This window comes from Apteryx mantelli, chromosome 1 (genome assembly GCF_036417845.1).
Source record: "Apteryx mantelli isolate bAptMan1 chromosome 1, bAptMan1.hap1, whole genome shotgun sequence".
NCBI lineage: Eukaryota > Metazoa > Chordata > Aves > Apterygiformes > Apterygidae > Apteryx > Apteryx mantelli.
The window spans coordinates 141,920,297-141,947,376 of NC_089978.1; the positions used below are offsets into that span (position 1 = coordinate 141,920,297).

Here is a 27,080-nt window from a genome sequence, read left to right on the forward strand (position 1 = left end):
GGTGTCAGGTTAACGCTTGTTTCTTCTGGGGTGGCAAGCAGGCTGTTCCTTGCTGTTTGCCCCCATTCCCTGGCACCGGTATTGTTACATTCTTCCTCAGTGGAACACATCACTGCAGTATCTAGGAGACCAATGGATTAACTGCTTATCTTGTGTCTTATTATCCATTATTCCTTGTACTGATGCCCTACTTCCAGCAACATTCACGTAAAATACCTAGGTACTTACACGTTTTGTCTGATGTGACTGGTTGCACATTTCAAAATGAAAGAGTACAACATGGGGTAGGAAGTCTTCCAACTTTTAATGCTGCTTGCTCTCCTCTGATTATCACTGCTCATATACAGAAGAATATAGCACTAGCATATTATCTGAAAATGGTCTTCTAATTTAGCAAAGTTTCACCTAGGAAACCTTGGATTTTTCTGTGAAAGTTTTCTCAAGTGTGTGTGGGGGGGTATTTTAGTAGTTGTTTCTATGAGATTGTAAGCTGCGTGCCATTTGGTGCTTGTCTCTATAAATTGCCAATGTTCTGTTTGTGGAGAAGTTTAGTGTCTTAGTGTGAAATAGTTAAAGCCATTCTGTTTTCCATAGTTTAGCTTCCTTCATTTTTAGCATCTTGGCTGCTTTTCCTGTTTCAGTGGTGACTTTAGGGCATTTTTAAAGGTGATTGCAATACCTGAAAATCTAATTAAAAACAAAGCCTCGAGAACCCAGTTACCTTTTCCATGCTTAGTACATGAAAGGCTAAAAAGTGTTTTTACCACATAATTTGCATCTTTGAGTGGCATAATCATAACTAGTGCTGTAACACTCCAAGCAATAAGGTAGCAAATTTGTACCTCCTTTGATTTGGCCTGACAGACTACTGAAAACATCCATAAAGCTGTCTTTTTTTTTTACCTACCAAAACAGTTACACCTGTGGTTCATGCACCACACAGATGCAGTTATACTAGCAAAGAAGTGAAAAGTCTTTTTTTCTCTCCCCTTCTGCCTGCCTCCCCTCGCCAGCCCTGAACAGGAGAGCAGCTGTGGGACTCCAAGCCCACTTTATTGATAAAGCCACTGGGGGGAGTGGATGCAGTTCTGCTGTTTTAAGCAGGAGTGGAAAGCATGCAGGTTTTACGTAGGTAGAGTTTTGAAAAACTTCATAATACTTCTATGACAAATACTATTTCATAGTTCTTTTTAAATTTCATGTATACTTAATTTGGGGGAAATGGTGTCCTGTTACCTAGAGTCCTCTAAATGTTTTAGGGACTAACTGAGACATCCTCTAAAAGGTTTCTTACTGGTGAGGAATACCTGGAGAGGAAAAGCAGAGAAAATGGGAGGGAGGAGGCCTTTAGTTTGATCATTTAAGCTCAAATTTTGGTAAGTAAGAGCTTAGCTTGCTGCTTCAAGTGTGGACTCGCAGGCCAAAGGCTCTCTTCTGGAAATGTTCTATCTCCAGCCTAAACATATGTCGTCCTACTCATTTCAAGCGCCCTCACAGCACACAAGGGGAAGAGCAGGGGCATAACTTGTAGACAGCAAGGCATTGTGATGATAAGGGGAGTTGCAAAGAAGAGAGACAAAGTTGTCCTTCACAGTCCTTTCCCACCTCCCCACTTCCAATGCTCCTTTTGCCTTAAGCAGGACCAATTTTGCAATGAAATGAGCCACTGTAATGTAATGGTGAGCCATTTTGCCAGAATTAAACAAAAAAGGGTGTTTCTAGGCATCAGTTTTCACTACTGCATTACACTGGTGATAGACATTAATGTTTGGCATCTCCTACCATACAAAATTACTCCTGGATTTGAAACACATGCTTTTATAAACTTCATATATAGTAAACATAAGCCAGTTTGTGAGGCAGATTCTGCTGGAGGATGGCTGCGGGGGTGCATTCAAGGGAGTCGCCAAGTAGTTTGATGCAGAATTAATGCCATTCCCTGTTTATCAGCTGGAGCTGAGTAGCACCAGCTGTATTTCTGCACCTAGCAAACCTTGCACTGAAAGTCTCATAACGGCGATTCTGCAAGTGCTTGGTCCAAACTCTTTGATCACCTATGGTGATTGAATTATGTGCCTTTATATTTAACAGGAGTACCTTGTATGGTCATAAAAGGAAAGCTCACAATTCTTACTTAGAACCAATAGCTCATATTTAGTTAAACATCCCTGACAAAGGAGGGCGAAGGCTTACTCTGACTGTACTGCTGAAGGAGACAGACTGCAGGGGATATAAATACAGGCAGGCAACATACACATTTCTAAATCTTCCTTGTGAACAAATGGAGACAAAACAGGGGGAATAGGCAGATTGATTCACCCACTTGTCTGTGCTGTGCCTTGGGCTAGACTCCAACACCTGAGAGATTTGGTAAAGTAAAGCCCACAGGGGCTGTAAAACAGAGGAAAGGTCCCCATGGGATGGGTTTTGCAGTCACTTTTAGCAGCACACGAGCCAAGCTGACTGTGAGGCAGAATGCTAATAGGGGCTTCTTAAGAGGCTGGAGCACTTGATTAACTTGAGGCTGTAGTTGGGTCTGTGAAAAAATAACCCTTTACAGGAAAGAGCTGGAAGTCACAGAGCGCTGCCAGAGCAGCTTGCTCTTCTGCAGGGAGTTTTAACTAGAAATGGGTCAGATGTTTGTGTTGGATTCAGATTCAAATTTGCCTAAAACTCAAGTATATCTGGATTTCTCTCCCCATCTTGACCTTTTTCACCTTGTTTCATGTAAGGTTGGCTGTCCGCTTTTTCCTCCCCACTGCCCCATCTGCCCTAACAAATATGAGTCCTTTTCCTTCTGCGTCCTTCTCCAGATTTTGTTGCTGCTTTTTCTTTCTCTTTCAATCACAGCGTCTGCAAGTAATCCTCACCTGAATGAGGAGACCTGTATCGAAAGTCCTCTTTGGTTAGGAGCAGCAGAGCCTTGCCATTCATCTCAAAGGTGTTGCTCTCAATCGGCCTCAAGGAAAACTCCTTCTCTGCCCATCTGAGCCACTGTGCCACATCATCCCGGCTCCAGTAAACGGGCTGCAGACCTGTGGCAGGGAGAGACCAGCGTTGCGTTACAGAGTTGAGACAACATAGGCAAACATCAGCAAATCCCCCTTTTGTCTCCACACCGCAATGTGCAAAATCTGAGGGCAAGGTGTGGGAGGGGAACGTCATGTTAACGCAGGATTAGTCTAAGCACCGGACTGTGAAATACCTCGTTAGCTTAGGCTGACAAGGCATCCTGGTTTATCTGGGACATTTTGGAAAACAAGAACTGCCTCAGCATCCTGAGAAAAGCTTTTGGGCTATTATTTCATTCCAGGTTTCCACTGTGAAATGGGATTTTCCCCCAGCTTCCCCTTCCGAGGCGCAGAGCAGCAGGCGAAGTCCTCGTCGCCATCCATTCCGGGTGTGTGTCCTTTGACAAAACACAGGAGCGTTCTCCCTGCACGCCCCTTATAAAGTAATCAATCAAGAAGAATAAAAAGTAGTCAAATGCAAGGGACCCGTGGCCACACTTCCCGCTAGGCAGGTGGGGAATGCAGAGAATGATTTTCCAGGGCTCCAAGGAGAATGTGGCACTCCCTTGCTCCCAGCCAGCTACCACAGCATACACTGGTACCACATACACAGCCTAGACTGTTGCGTCTAGTCACAGGGCCTCAGCCAAGTTACCAGGGAAGCCAAAGGTCTTTTGCCTGCTAACCTTTACAGGGCCCAGGCAGAGACCTGGGAGGTGTGATAATTCAATATCTGTTTTACAAATTTAAAATTGCTTCCCTCCCCTGGAGAGAAGACAGCATGGTGAAGAGCTGTTTATACCTAGGTAGACAGATTATCTCCTATCCACTGGGAGATAAAAGCTTTCTTTCCTCTTCCCCCTTGTGAGATGACTCATTGTTTGATTTGTTACAATGTGTTGCGTAGAAATGAAAGCTTCACACTGTGCATAGGAACATAAAATTTGCCATATCTGATCAGATCTCTGGTACACAGCCTCTGGCAGTGGCTAATATCTTATGCTTCAGAGGAAGACGAAGCTCCCTTCCTCATATTGCACCTGGCTGATTGTATGCTGCACATGGGAAAAAATTTCCTTCCTGGCACACCATTTGATGAGATCTGATTACCCTCCTCTTACCAAGCAATAAAAGAAACTTGGGAGATGTGTAGTGTTTTGTTTTGCCTTTTTTTTTTTTTTAACAGATAGGCAACCCTTTTTTCTGTTTTAGCAAGAGGTCACATGCAGTGAATTGTAATCTGCTGCTATGCCAGATTCCCAGGCAGCAGCTTTGGAAAGTCCCAGAACCAAAACTGCACACAGGACTGGATCTGAGTCAGGGAAGGAACTGAGATCAAGCCTGAGAGAGGGTCAGAGCTGACTGAAGGAAGGGAGGTCCGCGTGGCAGCAGCAAGAATTTCCACCGGCTTTTCACCGCCCTTGTAGCACTGTATTGTATTACGTGCCACAGAGAAACAAGAAGTAACACTTATTTATTTGGGAAGAACATAAATTCTCCCTCCCCCTATTGAATGAGGGGCTGATTACTGAGGTCAGTGTGTCCTGTAGCTCCCTTCTTTTTGGAGGTCCTGGGGTGAGGTGTAGGTATGTTCCAAGACATGCAAACCATTATCTAAAATGCCAGAGTGAGGTTCATCTTTTGCTGAACAGAGAGTTATTCCTGCAGAAAACATCTTCCAGACCCCAGGCCACTGCTGGTCAGCATGCAGTTTGTCTGTAGCTATTACGGCTGGTTAAGGAGAAAGATGTCAGATCTGATGCATGAGTGACTCCTGCCTCCACCCTCCTCCCCTTTTTCCATGCCATACAAGCAATGAGTTGCCCAAAGAAACACCGTAGCATGGAAACCTAACTGGAGTTTTGATGTACACTTCACAAGATGAGGCAAGAAACAAAACAAAACATCACTGGGAAAATCAGGCTTACATGGGCAGAGCTGTATGATAACTTCACATGATCTGCATGCTCCCTTATAGATAACACCATAATGAATAACTCAGTCCCTGTACAAACACAGATCATCACTTCCCATGTGCTGGTGACAGTGTATTTTTGCCTTCTGTTCCATTAATGCAAAAGTGCCACGTCTAAGCAAAGGTTAGGCTAATCAGTGCGAGACCCAGAACAGCCAAATAAGTTACCCAGACTGGGCCAAGTGATGTGCGCTGTGCTGGCAACCCTGAGACAGTCACGACATTTCACAGTGTGAATCAGACCTCTGCGGTGTTTCAGTAGCATCCCTGAAGCTTGTGAGAAGGGGAGACCGAGTCTTCACAAAAAAAGGGGGGAAAAAAAGCCAAAAAGCAGTATGACCTAAGACCACCTGACTTCTGGTTACTGCCTGTGACGCTGAATCAGCATGCACACTTTCTAATTCAGTTTGGCTATCGCTAAAATGAGGGGGTGGAGGAGCCACATCCCTCCACCCATGGGGTGATAGCGTAATTACATGCTTGCACTGTGTTTTGAACACATAAAGTGCTGTAAAATAGGTTAACTGCTTTTCTCTGGATGGTTTGTCTCTGCTCTCGTTTCCCTCCCTCCCCACCCAATCACTTCCTTGTGAAGTCAATGTCTCCAAAAAAACCCTTTCCGCGCTACCCCCTCTGCTGCGCGCCCATTTGCTTTGCAAGGCTGAGTCCGTTTGGCCGCGGGAGGCTTTTCCGGGGGTGCAGAGCGGCGTTGCTCAAAGCGCTTCAGAAACCGCTGCTCAGAAGTAATTCTTCCATGTGCAGTACTCCATTTACTAAACTTGTTTGCCACCTTCTTTGCTCTTTCTTAAAAAGAAGCGGTCAGTTTTGGGAAAACAAGGGCATGAGCGGGTTGGCTCAGCAGCCAAAGGGATTTTACAGCAGAGTGTACATAGCTACCACTTGGTCCTGAAAATGCCTTCCTACACTTTCCGTGAAAGAAAACTAACATTGCTTATTTGGTTTTTCTTTTTTGGATACTGTGTTTTACATTTTCCCCTCTCCATCTTCTCCTTTATTGCCATGCCCACTGTGGAGGAAGATGGTCTCTTCCTAACCTCTCCAATTTTATTCTCTGTGAAAGCTAACTGCGTTGTCTAGAACTAACAAAGACATTTACCAAGCGGATAAAGCAAGGAAAATGAGGGAAGTGTTACAAAAGGAGGATGGAGCTTTGCCTGCCGAATTGACTACGGCCATCAGCAGGAAGGCTGATGAGATACCGTGGACGGGGCCTTCCCCCAGGCCACCCTCTTGGCAGCTGGCATCGCCACAAGTTCGGGGGTGAATTTTGACTCAGGGATCAGACCTGGTTCTCCTCTCATCCTGGCCGAAATTTGGCAAGCAGGCCCAGCCTTGGTCTCCTTATCTGTGTAGTTTAAAAAAAACAACAACAAAAACTTCTTCATCAACACCTGAAGGGAGGTTAACCAGAGCCATATAAGGCCTCACAGCCCGGCTCAGAGAGATTCCAGTGTTTTCCCTGGTCTGCCTTTTGCCAGCTTCCAAGCATTAGCTCCAGGACTGCAAAATCCAATAGCTTACAGAGGTGCTTATCATCTGATCGCTTCATACCCATTAAACAGGGAGCAAAATTCACCCTCACCTTCAAAATGCTGCAGACTGGAGCATGGGTGTCTTAATGGCTCATCTCCTTCTGCAGCTTATTCCTCACCTGAAGGCCTCTTTCTAGCACCCATTACACTAGCTAGGTTATAAATGGTCAGAGGGATCAATTTGCAAGCCCCAGGGCACAAGCTGATAACCATTGGGCTGCAGAAGAAATCCACTCTCTGTTCCTTTATACTGTTGCACTGACAAAATAAGTACAATGAAGAGGAGCTGATGGGGTACTTTACACCTTCTTTCTGAAGCAGCCAGTATAATTGCTTACATATGCTCAAGCACCTACACACACGCCCATGTGCGCACACACGCAGATGCATGTGCACAGTAGAAGGTAATGGTGTCCTGAAGAGGAGTTTAAATTGTTGGTCCCTAAAGATTTTTCAACTGTTTTTTAAAAAAGATGGAGCCAGCCTTGAATCTGGCACTACACTCACGTTTCGTTATCTCCTCCTTTGCTTTGGGAGAGAGAATATGTGTTTTACAGTATGAGTCGCTAGGTACAGTGGAGGCAACAGGCACAGCTAAAATGCGCCTATGAGGTGCACTGCCCTGTAGGCTGTTTTCACCTTGAGTCATTTTGGAACAATCTGAAGATGCAAATCCAGGGTGAAGTGTGAAGCACAGTACAACCGAGAGCTGCTGCGGCGTTTTGGTTCTGATCTGAGGATGGAGCCACACTGCCACATGTGTGACGGAAACAGCACTCACAGAGAAGTTTCGTGTACCTTTTTGCTCCGTTTCAGCCAGGCTTTCCATCCTGATGCCTGGCTGCCTCACGGGCAGGCTGAGGAGGTGAGAAGGGGATAAGAAAAGACTTCGCGTTTACCCGCGCTTTCCAGAGGGCAGAGAGGATGGGTCTCACTCCCACACCGAAAGCTACTCAGCACAGTTGGGCAAACAGCATGGGGGCCAGTGTGTGTAGATCAGCAGCTGGTTTCTAAACACCCAGGGACAGATGCATCATCCCACTGGCAGCACCAGGCAGGCCAGCTCTAACTACAGGACAGCACTTGAGCCTCTGGTGGGAAAATGATGCTGGAAAAGCTCATAAGACTCAAATGGCTGCTATCAACTAGCTCTTTTTGAATAGATGCTTTCTTTTTTGTTATTAATTACCTATGATCTTCCATGTTACCCATACAGCCTAACAGGGGGCTCTGCACACAGTGGTGTATGTGAAGCAACTGGGGGGCATGAGCATGTCTTTCTCTCTCCATTTCTGTGCAAGGCAACACAGTCTGGAAGAAAGACATAGGATCCTTCTCCCAGGCTCTGCCAGAGAGACTTTTAAACAGTCCTTTCTTTCCATCTTGTTCCTTGGTTTGGAAAGTTAAGCTACTAAAATGCGCAGAAGTGTCATGGGGCTCAGTTACTTAACATCTGAAATACTTTGGAAGTGTAAAATGCTGCACAGCTGCTCCAAACGCTTACTGCTTGAATGCTTACTGCTCGATACTCCTGTAGTGCTGTCTCTGCTTCTCCCTGGTTGCTTCGTGTTCAGGGTATCGATTGCTGCTGGAGGCCAGGGCCTGGCCTGGCAGAGCGCGGGAACCCGACAGCACACGCCGTGCTATGCTGCTCCATGGGAAGGGCTCGAGCGGCACCTTCAAAAGCAGCATGCTGATTACGCAGAAGGGAGTTTCAAATTAAAACGCAAATTGGGCGCTGAGGTTGTCCCGAGACTGGAACCTAATGGTGTCTCTGTTAAGGCTGAACTTTTACTGTAAGGGCCTTCCCCTTAGCTATCGATGCTGTCAGGCTGTCACCTAAGGAGAAGTCCTGCAGCACTGGTGGTCTATGCGCTCACTGTTACAAGCAGGCAGGCAGAGGATGGAGGACTCGTGCATGTAGTCACACGCCCAACTGCTTACTCCTCACAGCAAGTGCCACTTGACCCAGGTAGTAGAGGGCCAGTAGCCACTTGGCTCCTCCTGGCCCACCGAGATTGCCTCTTTCTGCAGCAGAAAGCTGGCTCTGCAGTTTAGAGGCCCAGAGACAAGCAGAGGTAGAAAAGCAGGCAGCAGGTAATCCTGGCAAATCCCCAGAGAGAATTATTTGGGAAGTGAGTACAATCCAGTACAAGGGAGATGGACTGCAGCAGAGGGAAATGCTCCTTTACAGATCTCCAGGGAAAAAACAGAATTGGATGGGGAACAGAGGAGTCATGTGATGGGCATTGAGAGAGACCCAGGCGGGTCTTGAGTGTCCTTAAAAAAGGTATAAAATGGGCTGTAATCAGAATGGCAGAGCACTGGGAAGCTTCCCACAGTGTTGTCAGAATGAACAGAGGGCAAAACAGCTTTTTCAGTAGCATTCTGAAATAAAAGGAATGGGCTTGTGTCTGCTGCAGTCCTGTAGAAGAGGATACTGGACACAGAGCACAAGGAGAGGTAATGCTTTGTGCATAGTGTGTGCTCTGGGACCTCTGTGTATGCAGAAGTGCTACAGAAAAAAAAAAAAAAAAAAAAAAAGCTAGTGAAGCACCGGGCAGGATTTCTGCCATCCTGATGTTGCTAGCTTTGCGCCCCCTGACCCAGCCCTTCTTTTCTCACTCTCTGCACAGAGACCCTGTAAAGATGACACACTCTAAACCCTTAGGGCTCCAGGGTCATGAAATAAATAAAATTGCTTTTCTAATGCAGCCTTTGGAAAGCCTGTAGGAAACATATTGATCAGAAAATGCTTGATTAGAATGATCAAGCTCTGAGCTCTCACACAGGGAAATAAATCTTTTCAATTTCCCACACCCAGTGCCAAGCTCAGCTTCCTGGAAGCAACTTCGGCCCTTTCTGGAACTGAAGTGAAAATCCCATGTTCCATCACCTCTCATGACCTGCTGACATTACATATGGTTTGCATTTGCTGATCAAATGCACAAGCAGGACTCTAAATTAGCTTGCTGGCCTGAGACAGCTTGCTGATTAATGGTGGCAGATGAAGTCTCCGGTAGAAAAAAACCCACAGAACCTGAAGTCCATGTAACTGGGAACAGAGAGAAGAAAGGTGAAACTCTACAGAATTCAACAAGCAGAATATATTCTTTCTCACTCCATAGCTGAATGTTTTCTTCACAGATAAAAGTTAGTAAATGAAGTAACTCTCCTGCACAAAATTACTCAGCTGTGTCTATGACCCCCCCCTTCCCCAAAACAACAGCCAGAAAAGTCCCTGAACAGTGCAGAGCAATACCTGAAGTCCTCAGAGCTGTCACTGATGTCAGAATAAAGCCCCAAGTGCAGCCCCAGTCATTCCACATGACCAGTGGTGTTCCAGTGCTAGTCACTGAAATTCATATTTGACCCATAGTGGACCCCTGCTCCTTTCTGTTTCCACCTGTATCATCCACAGTTTGCTTGCAGAAAAAGCAGATCTTGGGACTTAGCCTTCATCCAGGTGTGAGCTGCCCCCTTCTGGGATCAGTCCCAGAAAACGCAGTAATACAGGAGCAGTCCGCCCGCTGGCGACAGGCAGTTTGCAGCCTGAAAGGAGAATTCATCCAGGATGCATTCCTCTTTCCTGGGGCAACCTGCTCTCAATAAATGGTGCTGATATGTGTACTGAAGTGGCCATGGTTTTAAGGAAGGGAAAAAGTGCCAGCCAAAGAAGCAAGCAACCACAGAGGTGATGAAAAGACCAGGCACTCACTTGATGAGCCATGTCCAAGAGTTTTCAGGAGTCCTGCAGAACGGCTCCAGCTTCCATTCGTGCTGTTTGCAAAACCTTTCTCGAAGCCTAACAAAAGCACTCCTTCCAGAGGAGGATGAAGACTGGCTTTTTGCATGTGGGCACCACATTCGGCGAAGGTCAAGAGGACAGCAGTGAGTCAGCAAGCTGCGGACGGCCCAAAGCCGGACAGCCGATTGCAGCCGTTCAGCCCCTACCGCAGCTGCCACAAGCAGGGATGAATCCGCTTGGGTCCAAGCTGAGCCCTGCTTTTGCTCATGCTGTGGCCATAACTCGGGAGGGCAGGTGACCAGGGGACTCCTACCAGAGCAGCTTATGCAACACCAACAGCTGCCTGGGGGATGGGGAATGGGGAAATGCTGGTTTGGATCTGCTCCCAGTTATAGTCTTAATCCACTCCTGACTCCTTCTCAACCAATTTTTGGCTGTTTTCCAGGGAGCAGACTTTGCTTTCCTACTGCTCCCTTCCAAAAGGAGCTGAAAGAAATGTCTTCTGTTGCTTTTTTCCTTGTATGTGCAAAAACTACATCCTAGCTCTAGCTGTGCCCTGACAATGGCACGGGCTAGCTAACTCCACACACCCGGCTGCCGGGAGCAAACAGCTTTGCAGGTAGGAATCAAGGAGCTTATAAAACTTTAATTTACTTCCCAGCAACTCTTTATTGTTTCAAACCAATTTATCTTAATCTAGGTCAAAATTCAAGCCTAACAAACATTCCTTACAGTTTTCCTATATTGAACACTGCCACTGCCGCAACCATGAAATACTACTATCAATAATACTTGCACATTTGCACTACACAGTGCCTTTCAACTGCAGACAGATTAGATTTTTATATCTGTTTTATAGATGTGAGGCAAAAAGTCATTGGAGACCTGCCCGTACACTGATTCAGTTGTAGTAGGAATAGGATCCAGGAACTATATTCTGTTCCTCTTTACTACTGGACAAATACAGACCATCTTCATATCTTTAGTTAACACCTAAATTCCCTTCCTAGTTCTTGTTACTTACCTGGTGTGTCCTGGCAACTGTAAATTTAACTTCAAAAAAAAAAAAAAAAAAAAGCTGTACCAGAATGGCTTGTCAATACATTCTGTTTCTTTCTCCTTAATGCAATATGACCTTGATCTCTGGCTGTGGTGTTGATGATTTGTAAGTAACTAGCAATAAATTGATCTTAGCAATCTTGACCTACACATGCTTTTACTTAAGTCTTTTGCCTGCTGCCTAATTGCTTTACAATGGAGAGGGGTGCTGAGATCATTACCACGCTTAGAGTATGCAGCAGTAATGCTGGTGTTGGAACTGAAAGCACCAGTTTTATGCAGTAGCCATTCAACACTCCAGAAATATGTGAAAAAACAAAGAAATGTTTGCTCTTACAATGAATGCAGTTGCTAAAATTAAGATAGTTCTTTCAGCAATTTATCACTTTAACCTATCATCAGCTAGGTCCCCTTGATCTTCCTTCCAGTGGTTGCAAACTTAGAGGTGATCCTACTGTTTCGGAAGAGAGGTCAGAAAGTCCTTTTAGTACAGCTGAATCAAGCGGAAAGTTCTGAAATCTCAGTTTCATATGCCAGCAAAACACCACCACCGACATAGCAAGACATTGTAATCCTTCCATCCTAAGAAGCTGCTTTCTTCTCACAAGGAGATTTTGTTCTCACATCCTGATAAAGTCGAGTCCCTTCCCCTTGACCACTACTGTCTCTGTTTTTGCAGGCATTCTCCTTCGGACTCCTAATCCAGGAGGGCTATAAAAGCCTGCTTTAATCCATCAATATACTAGTTCTTCTAAGCTTTATGCAAAGACCTGCCTCCAGGTGACATTAAATAATAAATAACTGGGGGAAATGGTGCAAATTACAGCTCTGGAGGACTGCATGCTGTGCTCAGATTTGAACCATATCTTGGGCTTTGGAGGGAAAAGTCCACTCCTTAGCATGCTGCAGACATTTCCACTCCCAAGATGCTGCAAACCAGAGTTGTGACATGGTTAAAAACTTTAGTTCTAGCTTCATTTCTTGATGGTTCCTTAATGAACCAAATCCCTGCTGCTTTTACTAGCTGTCAGTCATTTCTCCAAGAAGGCAGTGCTGTCCTAGAGAAAGGTCAGGTGCTTAAAACAACAGCTCTAGATCCTGGGGGCCCTTTTCCACACCCAAAGGGATGTGGAGACCCCTGAGATGGACCCCAAACTGCACTAGAGCACATTACCCATACTGCAGAAGTAATTGCACTGCATTTGCACAGGACCCTTTTTATCTACCCTTCCAGTGTAAACCATGCGTAGAAAGGCTTCTTGTACGGAGGTACTTGTGCTTGAAATACATTGATAATGAGAACAAATTAAGTGTGTGCTCTTTGATTATCAGATGATAAATTATCATGATTATCTTTGCTGCAGCGTGAGAATTGCTTCCTCTCCAGGGTTTAACTCCTGCTTGCTCTGAAGCTAGTCAGCACACCCACTAACTTCTGATATTAAGCCAGAAAAAACAATTGCTCCCACTTAAGTTCATGTCTAAAGAAGTTGAGGCATTACTTCTATCTGGGGCCACTTGAACATACTGTCCATGCAATCAGAATTCAACACTAATGTTATGAATTGGGATGGTAGGCAAGATCCTCTTTGGCATCTTGCCAGATCAGACCAAGGATGCTGTGCTGTGCTTCTCAAAGATGTGTGCATGCTGCAGTCAGAAGTACAGCTGCAGCACTCGCAGTCATCCCTGGGGTACCTGCTGAACGAGCTCCCTGCAGCACCAACCACAATACGGCCTTCAGCATATGCTGTACATTCAGCCTAGCCTGCCTGACACTGCGGTGGCTAGTTCATGCTGAAGTCTGTGGGTACTACGGCTTTGGCAAATTCTTGGTACACTAGCTCTGACACAGTCTCACCTCTTGACTGCAGTACAGATACATACTTGTGTGAACTACAGCTACCTGTCTTCAACTGCCTCAAATATCAGAAATACGTAACTCAGTTTCATCCCTCCAGCTTCGGTGTCTTGCTTAAGTCCTCTGTTTTCTATTACTCTCTCTGGTAGGAAGGGGCCAGAACGAAGATGATGATTTTTATCTCAGCACTGGGTGATCAGCACTCAACATACCGGCCTTCAAACAAGCTACTTCCAGGTTACAGCCTGGACAATACGTAGTGTTCTGCTGACTTAATACTCTTCTCTGGCCACCTCCTCTGATGTGCCAGTGCAATTGGTGGAGGGGCTGTGCTGTGATCTTGATGAGAGAGATAATCTGTATTTAAGTATATAGATGCATTGGTCTTCACCAGACCATCTCCCTGGGCTGATGAAGAGTACAAGTGCGCTAATGGTTAGGTCAACACAACCAAGAGGGGAGGAGAGGCAAATTACAAAAAGACAACAGCTGGATGTGGTGACAGAGAAGGGAGGAAATGCTGCAACTAGTATTGTTTCAGAACATATCATGTCACTGAAATATGCATGGGCTCATATTATTTGAGTTTAATCTTGGTGATATCACTGAAAAAGGCTTGCTTCCAGGACTGGAAAAATTAGTGAAATGTCAATGCAGGCAAATAATTTACCTATGCATTTCCAGTAGAGGATCAAGCTTTGAATGAAAAGGAAAACAAAGGGATGAGATAAACCACAAGGATGTTTTGTCTCATCCTGCTTTTCAGGTTTCTTGCAGAAGTAAAGGTGCTGTGAAAGAGACTGCATACCTAGTAAGGAGGAGCAACTGATACCATCATAGAATCACAATCCTCAATACACTCTAAACCTATTGTGCTAGTATAGACACCTAATGACTTCAACATCAGTGATATTATCTTGTGCTTTCCTTCTTTCCACCCTTCCTTTCCCCCACAGAGGATAGCTATCCACAGCACTTGCTATCCCCAACAACCTACTGGAGTACAACGACCAAATGTGCAGGGGGCAGAAGGGACTTCTGCCTCCTGAGATGGGCATCATGTGCTAGGGTTGGGAGACCCAGAGCCTCCACCACGGTGGGAACTGCCCCTGGGAGCAACACGGGGATCCAACTGAGGTCAGAACAGCTGTGGAGATGGGGATTATGGGCAGCGGGGAGGGAGGAGAAATTCCCCCTCCCATCCCACTCATGGTGCCCAGAAGTACATTGACTTCTCTTTCCAAAGGTTGGCGGGTAGCATGATTATTTTTCTTAGTTTCAGTATTGTGAAGGAATAAAATGGTATCACTTGTCAAAAACATTCTGTATCATCTGATAACTTCTTTACATTGCTTACATTTGTGCCTGGTGGTCTAAAACATGGAACAAGGAGGAGTCACTGCCTATAGGACATGCCAATATAAGCAAATAGGAAAGGAAAGTAGAAAAGGGATCAAATGTACAAGCAAAGTGAATAATATGATGATGTGCATATAATGCTGGTTCCCCAGGGAGCCAACTGAAACTACGGGAGTCCCCATGCACTCATTACTGAGTCAACAGTGTTAAAATGTAGTTGAAATATTTTCTCATCAACTTGTATAATGAAATTTTTCATAGGAGTACCTCCCCTTATTTTAGCAAATTTCAACAAGCTCTGTAGAGGACGCTTTTCAAATTACATATCTCATCTGATGCAGAAGTCCAGATTTATAGATGTATCTCTTCACATGCCATTTGTATTCACAAAAGCTCATTCACAATCATGTTGTAGTTAGGAATCCAATAGAAGTGTCTCTCTAAAGTAGTAATTTCTCTCCCATTCTTCCAATTCTTCAAGACCTGCTTGTTTTACAAAGCCCAAACCAGTTCAGCTTCATTCTTTAGGATCATAACTTCCATATCATCTCAAGTTTCTGCTCTTTTGGGAAGACTGATTCACAACCAACTTGCATAAGGGGGAACATCTTTTAAAAAAATCACCATTTGGACCTACTGGTTTTGTGTCTGGACTTGTCTGAACTTGGCCATCCTTGATCTGGTGTCTTCTGTCCTACCAAGAAGCACTTGCCTGGATATCCTTTCTCCATTACAGCAGAGATGCTATGTCCTAAGTTCAGTACCCTTGAAAGCTGCTTTTGCCAACAATACAAGCATGAGCAATTTTTGGAAATGCTTGAGGAGGAGAAAGTTCTTGATGACGAAAACACAGGAGCCAAATCCAGATTACAACAGGCTTGCACTGCTATAAACCGCTCCAGCTGAGAATCAAAGTGTGCCTGCGTATGGGAGAGAGATGACAGGCAGGGAGAAAGAAAGACATGTGATGTAAGAAGATACAAAGTGAACATGCACACGAGGGGAAGATGATGAACCATGTTTGGAAGAAAGGATATCTTCCAACTTTTCAGGTTGCCCTAACTCTTCCCTTCATGCCTGTTTTTACAATTTCTACATTATGGAAATAACCATAGCTAATAGATTTGTCCAGATACACATTATCAGTGCAAAGCAGTTGACATTCCAGGTCTTTCCTTTCTTTCCAAGTTAGAAGTGGAAAACCACTTCCTTGAAATGCTCTGCTTATTAACATGATATTTATTTTTTCACATGACTGGGGTCAACTGGCTTAGCAATGACAACATGGTACAGAAATGCAGATATGGGCACATTGTCAATTTGGGGGGAGAAGTCTCCTTCAGCAATTTCACACAAAATGACTTTAGGGAATGCAAAGCGCCAAAAAATTTTCCCGTGAAGGCCTGAAAAAAACTGCAGACTCTGGATGTCTCACACCACTCTGGCAGATAATAAACATAGAGCATATGGGCTCAAATACTGTCTGTTCATGAAAACACAGTCCCCAGCATTTGATGCCACGCACAGTTTCTGAGGACACGAATGCAATTTCAAAAAGGCCCTTGTTCTTCAGATGTTTGGATAACCAAACAATGGAAATTCAGAAAGAAGGTTTCTTCATGGGCTGGTTTATTCCGTAACAAATTATAACTTTTTTTCTGATACCTTTTTCTGAAGTAGCTGGAACAACTAGCAACTGTTAGGTTGGTCTTGTCCCATATTGTCTCTTCCCGGGTCTGACCTAATTTGTTAATATTTAGGTCCTGAAACAGGACTGTATTTTGAGATTAATCCTCAAAAGTGAGCGTGGGGATTAACTTTTAACAACATGTCTTGTTGATGCCTTGTTTCGAACTTTTTCTAAATTTCCTCTTCCCCCCACTATCTCTGAGACGTGCACACTGTGTGAAGAGGAGATTTCTTTTGTCAGCTCAACCTCACCCTTATTCATTTAGTGCTGTCACAGTCATGCTTTTGCAACTCTGCTGATGGAATCAGGTAGGAGGAGGAGGAGGAGGAGGAGGAGGAGGCTGATTTGGCAAGAAGAGTCTTTTGTTTGCACATATATACCTTGGTGTTATCAGAAAGAAAACAAGGAGTGAGCAGCATGCATTGAACAACAACAACAGAAAAAATCACAGCACTTTTATCCTGTTTTCCCCCTTCTCTCGCAGGCCTATAAGTGAGCCTCTGTGTGTAAGAAAAGGGCTGGCGTACATAACAGGTCTCACTTCACTGCCTCCCCTTAGTTACTAAACAGCATCTTTGTGGCAATCACAGCAATTGCTAACCTGGAGAAGCGATATTGGGAAATAAGTTGTTCTCAGTAAGGGGTTTTTAAAATTCAGCTTAGGAATCAGTTTTTAAGAAAGAAAGAGTTTAAAAACGTAACAACAAAGAAGGGGTCTAGAAGAATGGGTTTAGACACACATTAGCATGGCCAAAGAGCCAAATGCAGCACACTGAGATTTTTGTGTGGATCTGAGCATATTACTATCTCTTCAGTTTTGTGTCCAGAGAAGGGATTTTTCACTGTAGAGGGCAAATCACCACAGAACTTAGCCCAAAGTTGCACACAAAATACCAGTACTTCTAGAGGCATAGTTCTGCTTTTTGTTGTTTTTCTTTTTACCAAGGGTTCATACATAAACATAGCCCCCAGATTTTACTGGTCATAGAGGCAGATGGCACTGATTGGGATGGAGGAAGCACAGCTCCCCAACATTGAATTTTCTAGTTCTCATTCTAGTTCAGTCCACTGATGGTTTTGCAAGGCCTGACCTGAATTTTTGCAGGACCTGCATCTCCACGCAATAAGAAGGGCCTTCAACACTCTGCGCTTATGTTAGGTACTTCCCTGAGGAATGCCTCTCCCAGTGGCCTCCCACCAGGTAGGTCCCACAGCCCTGCTGAGCGCTTCACCCCAGCAGCACCAATGCACGCACATTTCTGCTGACTCCACTAGTCTTCAGTAAATCCTGTTCTTCCGCCCAGGACTTTATCATTCTCCCTCTCACTATGGGGCCATAGAGAGAAAGATAAAATGTTTGGGTTCCTATTTTTGCATGCTGTCCTGCTTTAACACACAGAAAGATCACACTGTGGTTCTGCAGTCTTTACCGTCTTGCTCAAGCAACGCCGCTCAAAGTTATCTTTCAAGCCTGGGAAGCAGAAAGTAGAGTCAACAGGCATTAACATACCAGATTCCTCTTCAGGGTGTCCACCCAAGTCAAAATGTAACACTTTACCTGACCCATTCATCTACCATACCCACAGGCTGCCTCCAGACAATTTGGGCACAGCCAAACCCTAGCTCTGAAAAATCCCCTCATGAAAATTATTCCACTCAGCTGAATGCTGAAGCAGTGACCAGTTAATGCCTGCTCAAGGTTTGGAAAACATCAGTTTTCAATCCTGAGAAGTATGTCTGCATCTCCTGTGGAAATCAGTATTAATTCTGACTATTCAGCAGCAGTGTTAAGAGTAGGACCTAAGGCACCAAAAGGGGGAGGAAAGCTTCCCAGAATATCAAGAATTTATGTTACTGATTTTGAACATAATGTCTTCCTTCTCTGTAATTATCAAAATACTTCACAAGTCTTGATACACCTCACTATTTAGAAAACACTGTATAAAATTAGATTCTCCTATCCTTTGTGTTCCTAATTCTGCTTGCCCATCTGTGGAGTGAATCTAATCATAGGAGATAAATATCTACAGACGTTAGGAATCCTAGAAAAAACTTAGGAAAGACTCGGCCAGATAGAAAAGAGAGCAGCACCCCTGGATTGGGCAGACTGAGGTGGGCTGAACAGCAGGACGTGTTTCTTCTTCCCTTCTGTCTTCAGAACGTGAGTCAGGGTGGAGGGACACCAGTGCATAAATTTCCATGAAGCCTTCAAGGAAATCTGAGCCTATTTCTGCAACCATGTCAAAGCCCAGTGAGTTTTTTGGGGTTTTTTTTTTGCTCTTTTAGGTTGCTAGTATCCATATGAAATGGAAAGGTCGGTAATTAATGAACAAATTAAAGTTGAAACTTCTCTTCCTCAGAATACCTATCTACTAAAACTATCCATGGTGTCTTAGCTTTGATTAGCATGGCCAATATTGAAATGTACTGGAAGTGCCATGAGGATGTTTGCCCTGTCCGGGATTCATTTAGTATCTCTGCCAACCTTTTAAAAAGACATAAAAAAGGAGACAATTTTTAATCTGCTTTCATGGTTTGGTTGCCAACATCACAGGCTAAAGCCTCATCTCCTCAAGAAGAGGGACTTGAATATGTCCGTAGCTGCTGTTTCCTAATTGGCAGGCACAATGGAGAAGCCTTTTGGCTACCCTGATAAGGTCATTTGCATAACTTTACCCAAGTGGCTTTGCATATATTTTTTTTCTCTCATTAGCTTCTTTTTCCTTCTCTCTCCAGTTCATCAGTTCCCAGACATTTCTCCATGTGTCACAGAAGCCCTAGGAAAATGTTATCTATGGTTAATCCCAATATTCATTCAGTTATATGTTTATTGATTTATTTTTATTTCTTGTAAAGAGTCAGTACATTTCAGTAACTCTATTCTTATCTGCACAATGTTAAATAAAGAAAATTGTATTGTTCATGCAAAAAAAAAATCCTGTTTTTTTCTGTATAGGTTTCTTTCAAATTCAATCAAAATGACTGTGGGTTTTCTACTTTTAAATTAAAGTACCCTAATTATATTCCTTGTAAGCCAAAGAACATTTGTCAGCTATTTGAAAGCCAGAAACTGAAAGCAATTCTGAACAAAAGTGAAAGTGATATTCATACTTCTATTGTCAAAATTGAGATAAATGTAAAATTGCAAAGCAACCCCCGTAACTAGTGGAAAGGAAGATGAATATTAAGGTGCATCGATTTTCGTAAATATGACACTGAGGTAATAAACAGGACACTGAGGGCTGCACAGTTTAACCCATATTCTTGTGAGCTTTTATTTACACAAGCAGCTCCAGTGATCTTAGTGGGATGCCTCACTTGGATAACTTCCTTCCAGGGAGAGAAAGGGTTGAAAAATCTGTCTTTCCGTTGGTTGAAGTTATTTTAAAAATACATATTTTTAATCTAGGAGGGTCTCTTTAAGTCCAAGTTCATTCTTCTCGAAAGGATTATGCTGAAATTTTGACACATTCCAAAGTTACCACTAACAATACAAGCCCTCGCCTCATTTAAAAAATACCTAGTATCTATAAATCATCGGGCCTGATGCTGTGTTTGCAGAGAAGGACAGAACACAGCTATTTAACTAAATACAGCAGCTAGCACAATGAGGTCCTGGTCCATGTCAGGGGCCAGGAGGTGCTGTCCTAATATAAAACAAATGATCTTCCTCATCTAATCCAATATCCCTGCATTATTATTCTGTGTAATTGTAGCATCTCAGTTGTAATCATAAACCAGGAACCTAGTGTATTTGGTAGTGCACGCATACAGGAGAGGAATGATATTTTTGTCCAGAGAGTTTGTTTAGATTTTAATCTCTAGTAGAGCTATTAAGAGGATGTAGATTATCGGTATATTCCTCAAAACCCTGGCTCATGAAAGATAAACATAACGGCAATGATGAGGTAACATCACAGATTTTGCTATAGAAGGCAGCATCTCGGTCTCCACAGAGGGTAAGTGAGGGGAAAAAAAGGAGTTTGTGGCACTCAGGAGACTAGTGAGCCTCTTAAACAAAGCTTGTCCTAATATACAAAATCAGAGTCACTGAAAAAAAATAAAGAAAAGAAAAAGCAATATTTCAAGGTTGGTATTAATTTGTTGCATTCAAAATGGAACCACTTTTCACTGCTTTGGTTTCAAAACACTTACTGTAAAGTTTACTTTGTGTTTTGCAAAAGACAGGTTTTGGGAAAAGCAAAATTTTTCCATAACTCTCATGAGAATCTTTTTAATAACCATTGCTAAAACCTCATTTTTTTCAGCTTGGAATATTTTTGGAAAAAAGTAAAAATTTTATAGCATTGACCTTTTTTAGAAGAATTTTGTTTCAAAGACAGCTGCTTTTATAGTATTAAAAACTAATGTCAAGAAATTTTACTGGCAGACAAGCACTATTAATGACTTCACTCCTGAACTTCACTATTTATATTTACAAATTAACAATGCAAATTCTCAGTTTACTAATCTGCCAGTTGGATCATTTTTTGCAGCCTTGAGCTGTTTTACTTTACTCCACTGAAAATATTTAATAGCCAATCTGTAGTGAACTCTCATTTTCCCAAGACTTTATTACATTTACACAATATATTACAGAACACTTTATGGTATATTATTAAGCATCATAAATTATTAAAACCAAATTACATTTTTTGAATGAACAATATAGGGCTGTACCCTGGACTTTCTTTAGCATACTTACTCACTTTGTCCAAGTACATGGTGAGGTTTATATATTACCTCTACAGCATGACAGACACACTTTGCAAACACGTACCATGCTATGCAGATCTCCTAACTGAATTTTATGACCTAATGGGGTCTACCCCAAAGCCTGTTACAGGCAATGGCAGATCTTCCTCTTGATTTGAGTGATTTTTAACTGCCAGTCTTCTCATGAGTGTCTTTCCAGCTTGATAGCATGTGCATGTGTTTAGAAATCTTTGGGCGGTCTCAGTTAGATTAGTTCAAGAGTCCGCGAGCTCCAGCCTGCAAAGCACATATTGGTGGTCTGCAGAAAGCTGGCTCTCCTCCTTGTTTTTTCCATCTGCTAAATTACATTACAGACTGCTAAAAATATAATAAATACTTTCCTACTATTACTTTCTCATGTAAACAGCTGAGTTATTTGCCACAGGGATATTGAATAGGAATGGAAGGAAAAGTAGGTCTATTCACTGCTGTGAAAAAAAGGAGCTTCGAGCAAGGAGGACAGTGGTCAAGGGACCAGGAAGACCTGAATTCAACCACAGGCCTCCTGTGTGATTTGGCACAAAGTGCTTTTGACCCAAGAAACTCACGCGCACTGAATACAGCCAGGAAGAAACTACCACACTCTTCAAGACAACCATTCCAGCCCAGCTGTAGTTACCAAAGCTGATGCGGTTACGGACAAGCAAAACACTATTCATACTGAGATATCAGTGAGCAGCCCAAGAATCCCTGCAGACTTAATAGCTCTCTCCTGTAATTATCCTCTCTACTGACTATATGTTTATCCCCTTTCCTCTTTATCAGTATTTAGTAAACTTATTCATGCAGTACCTGGTGTTCCCACTTCACTAGACTCCATGTATGTATTAATGCATATGCAGGTCTCGTGTAATTAAGGAATCAATGTATGTACAGGCAATGTTAACTTTGACATTTCCTCACCTTTACAATCTTAACAGCTGCAACACAGAATATATATACATTGCATGTAATTTTTTCCCTTGTTTTTAAAGTAGCAGTAAAGGAAAAAAAAAACCTCAGAAATTCCACCATGGCATCATAATGAAACCTGCCTGGGCCAGCAACAGGGCTAGCACTTTTAGACCCAACCTACGGACCTTTGCCACCTTTCACTAGGGGAGCAACTGACAGCAGCAGGAATAAGCTGTCATCTTTTATGGGAACCAGCAGCAGTAGTAGGGCACAAGACCTTCTGCCATAACCCTGACACCTTTTGCCAGCAGGTTATGCAGATGTCTGTGAGAACAGGGGATGAAGGAACCCGTCCTCCTAGCCCAAACTCATGTCCTTCTCTCTTCACTTCTGATTGTGTCAGTGCCCAACCCTCAATCTCCTCTCCCAGGCTCCTCACTCCAGGCTTTTTCCCCCTGCGCCCAGAGTCTGAGCTCCTCATTTCTGCCTGTGAACAGGGAGATCCCTCTTTCGTCTGCAGGGCCCAGCAGAGGGGGTATTGAGAACACAGGAGAGACAGGCTCTCTTCCTTCAGGCCTGCGTTTCAAATCCAAAGACACTAGAGCTTTTGAGAGTTTAACACCAATGTACTGTTCTCTGTCCTGGCAAAGAAAGCATCAGCCATGGCAGTTAAAACATAGGAAAGTTGTCAAACAATCAAAAACAAGTTCTTATCATGGGAGGTGTCTGGGAACGTGCATAACAAGTGGTGCTACCATTCACTCTGCAAAAGGAGCTAGTCATTACTCCTGGATGCCTTCAAGCTCTGGCAGGTTATGCAGCCAAGGGCCTGAAGGCAACACGTGACCCCAGGGCCACTTCTTTGCCCTACCAGGAGACCAGAAGCAGTGTCTGACTCCTGTCTGCCCCATAGTTGAGAAGCACCATATGCAATTTGGGGTCCCCTGACAGCTAAGACAGGGGACGGCCTACAGGCCTATCTCACAAACCCAGCGACTGGGTGGCTGGGCCAGCTGGCCAGCCTGCCTAAGTTTGTGAGTCAAGTCAATGTATTTTTCGTTAATCAAACTGAAGCAATTATTGCTGGTAGAATGAAGGCTGTGTTGAAACGAAGCTGTATTGAAAACTATAAGCATAAAACATCTGCCTTTCCCAGCTTAGCAGACCTAAGTAAGGTTCCTTCAGGACTTTTTAGTTTAATTTCATTGGATCTCAACCTGAATTTCTACAGTAAGGCAAACAGAAAAGCAAGCAAGCAAATACAATATCTTCACCAGAATCAAGAGGCTGAGCTCTGAAGAAAACACAAAGGTTCAGGTCAAGATGTTTGGAAGATAATTCTCTCTTTTCTATCTTTTGATATAAAATTGCCATAGGTCTTTGACATAAATAAATATAAAAAAAACATGCAGACAACGAACCCTGTGTAGGCAATATTTATGTAATTGACCACAGCGGGAGATGAGAGTACTAAAAAAAGGAGATGTAAGGATTGTTATCAGGAACTGGCAGTATTGTGGGGGGAGCTGTAGAAGACACTGTATGGTAGAGACAAATACATCAAACAGCATGGATAGCTGAGGAAAAACAAGGGCAGAGAAAAAACATTTTGAAGAGTTGTAGGGGGACACTGTGGAGGGCAGAGGGTCGTTTGGTGAGAGGGGAGCTCAAAGGACTGTTTAGGTGCAGCTCAGCGTTGACAGACTGACAATTTTAAAGTCCTGCTTATTCATATAGTTGGTCACCACTGATCTTGACAGAGGAGATGGTAGTGGGGGCAGAAAGCAGCACTAGCATCATGTCATTATATATGAGGAAGCTGAGGCACTGAGAGGTTAAACGGCTGGAATTGTGAAAGGATGTAGGTCATTTTCAGGCACCTTATTGGCACCGGTGTTCCCCAAGGTGCCACCTAACTGCATAGGTGTTGCAATGCCCATCAGCACTGTATGCCTTTGCCTAAAGAGCGCTTTTACACCGGCATGCTTGTCCCATGTAAGCGCTGTACATCCACCCTTGGGCTGACTGGACCTTGCAGACAGTTCTTAGGAGGTCACCAAACTTGGGCCTTGCAGCGCCATTTCCCTTGCCTAAAGTGACAAGCGATCTGTGTCAGAGCCTAGAGCACCATTCTTAGTAATAGTGACTTAACGGCAAGACCATTCTTTTTGTATCAATATAAGAGCAAAACCCTGTAACTGATAAGCAGAGGTTCTTCACAGACTGCCAGGGACAGCCATGGGCTTAGAAATGGTATGGCTGCAGGATCCTCTTTCTTCATGAAAGCAATTAGGAGGAGACTGGCAACATTTTCAGAAGGTGGGGTCCTTCCATGAGGATGAGAGTCCTCCGGCAAGATGGGCAAGGCAAAGTCTTTTTCCTTAACCAGTTATGAGCTTTAGAGCTATACTTGGTTCCCAACTTGCAATAGGAAGTTTAGCTACAGGCCATCTTCAAAGCTTGAGAAATGCTAATGTAGCTGACCCACAAGGAGTCCCCCGCAATAAAAATGAATCCATGGCTTTTGGGGACTTGGGTTAACAACATCAAACCATAATGGCCAGCCGTAGCAAAGATTTCATCAGTCAACAGCAGTCAGGGGGTTTTCCAGTGAGCAGTTCCTCCATCCTATCGCCCCAGATCACTCAAGAAAGTGGTTGACTCTTCCTGCCGCCCAGCCTCCCCCGGCAGAAAGCACCAGGTGACAACGCCTCTTCAGCTGCTGTGGTCTGCGGGCTCAAGCGTCTCTGTTATCTGCCCCCGGCAGCATCTCTGCTGACAGGAAGTTTCCCAGAGGTTTCCATCACAGGAAATTTCCTGTGGGGAAGCACTTAGTAAGCAAACAAAGGGTTCCTTGGTACAAAAAAAAAGTGCACACACACACACACACACAGCTGGTAAGACACACAAAAAAGGCTGAAGCAGCTTGAGCAAGGGTTTTAGATCACAGGGCCCAAACTTTCTGAGAGGAGACCCACATAACTTCAGAGACTGAGGCCTAGAAATCAGCAGATTAGACCATTATGCTCAAGTTTGGCTCACAGGACTGAAGTTCAGCTGTCACGGTCAGCTGTGGTTTGACCTCTCCCAACAGAGTCAATAGCCTTAATGCAGCTTTTAATACAAGGCTGGAGAGAGCAGAGACTACGCATTGCCAAGTATCACTGAAGAGCTCACTTTGCTGTCACCTAGTAACGGGTTTGACCACACAAACACATGCACACACACTCCCGTGTAGGCTGCTCTGAAAACCCCATCCTGAGGTATTTCCAGGTAGTTCTTCAGAGCAACAACTGGCAGTTGGCAGCTAACTGCTGCTGACCTTCAGCTACCTTGGTTTAATGTTGTTAGAAATTGCACTTTCTGTGACAAAGATCTTTTGTCTACCTCACTTAGGATCTAATCACACTCTGTACCTACTCTCAGAAAAATGCATTTGTCTCCATACTGTCTAGTTTCCCTTTCTATAAGAGCTGAGCTCCTGGTGTTTCTTCCTCTCCCCTTCTCTTTCTGCCCTTTGTCTCATTTCCTCCTATTATCCTGTTGTCTCTCTCCATCTCCTTAACACTGTTACATTTTATGTTAGCATCCCGTAATCCTCCTCAGTTTTTGTCTCCTCACTCAACTCTCCAGCAGCGATCTCCCTGTGTCCTGCAAGTTTCATCTCAGAGAGGCGGGGAAAGAGATGCACACCTGCCAGAGAGGCAAAAATAATGTGATCCAAAAATAGGGATCTTCCTCACCGAACACCTGGCAGTTAACACAAGTTTCTGGCCCCAGGCAGTTTTAACCCTACACAGGGACATGGCTTGCCTGGCATTTTAAACTCACTTGGGAAGCACCCACTGGGAAGCCTCAAGGAAGGTGCAGGGACAGCACTGACATGGGACAACACTCTTGAAGACTGCATGCTGATGAGCAACATCTGATAAATCCTGCAAGGCTTCGGTGGACTACAAAATGCAGGAAACAGCAGCACCCTTCCTTCTCAGGCATATGCTTGAAGAGCTCTCCTTCTAGCAGCATCAAACCTTGACAAACTCTCAGGTGACACCAGGTAAATCAGGACTATATAAGGTGGGCACAAAGTATGGCAGCACAGGCAGACATGGCTGTAATTCTGCACCGTTTTTTATTTCTTGGTTTATGCTTATGAGAGCAATCATCTGCAAACCCACAACTTTGATTTAATGTTTGCTCATGCAGTATTTTTTTTAAGCATGTACTTCAGACTCCTCTCTTGAACTGTATGACTGCAAAAGGCAGGGGTGACTGTTTTCCACCCTCTTCTAGTTAATTGCAGCTGTGGTAAAGGGACTTCTGCCAACAGACCCACAATGCTCTGCTTCACAGGAAGTTCCCAAGATCTCTTCCTGCACAGGAAATTTCCTGTGGTCCAACAGACATTCCTCCTGGCTTTTATCACTCATATACATTTGTTTTGGCAAATATCTGTTCTTAAGAACAACAAGAAACAGACAGAGCAAAAGCAAACACTGCCACAAAAAAAAAAAAAAAAAAAGCAGTTATGGTTAGGGGTAACAAGTATGACCAAATTAGCCTCTGTCACACATTAGAAGAAATATTACTGGAGCTGACTTGTGAGGTCTGCTACCTTAAACATTATTCAGAAATAAAACCTGTATGACACACACAGACACACTTTTTTTATGATTCCACACACAAGTTTTCTTTGCCTTTTTTAAAACATTAAAACATTTTATTGATGCAATTTCCTAGAAATGTGCTAGGTAGTATGAAAGGAATTCTGAATCGTAAATCTTTTTGCAAACTTCATGTAATTATGGCCCAAGTTCTGATCTTACCTCATTATTATTAACATCAGTAAAGTGAATAGGATAGGATCTACTATACAACGTTCCCTGAAAAAGAAACGCTTCTATTATATTTCTACAGACACACTACCCTGTAATCAAAGCCTCTACAAATCCTGAATCATTGTTCATAACCAGAGGATAACAAAATTTCTGAAAGGGAAGAGATTTCAGGTTCAAGCTTCCAAGGTATTAAAGTTACAAAGCCTGGTAGACACTCGGTCAGATTTTCAGAAGCACTTTCATGCTTAAAAATAAAGATAAGGGTCTATGGGGATTGCTAGAAGTGCCCAAGTGAGTAAGAGATCAGGTATGCTAAGACACTCCTGAATACCCCAAA

The 27,080-nt window shown here is 43.7% G+C and overlaps 1 protein-coding gene across 3 annotated transcripts in view; it reads right to left on the minus strand.

The window, feature by feature from the left end:
- ETV6 (ETS variant transcription factor 6) overlaps positions 1-27,080 on the minus strand; it is a 138,115-nt gene that overhangs the window by 31,809 nt on the left and 79,226 nt on the right. For all 3 annotated transcript variants that reach the window (XM_067304890.1, XM_067304886.1, XM_013947168.2), the window contains exon 3: positions 2,871-3,035. In XM_067304890.1, the coding sequence (XP_067160991.1) occupies positions 2,871-3,035 (165 nt within the window). The remainder of the gene's footprint in view (positions 1-2,870; positions 3,036-27,080) is intronic.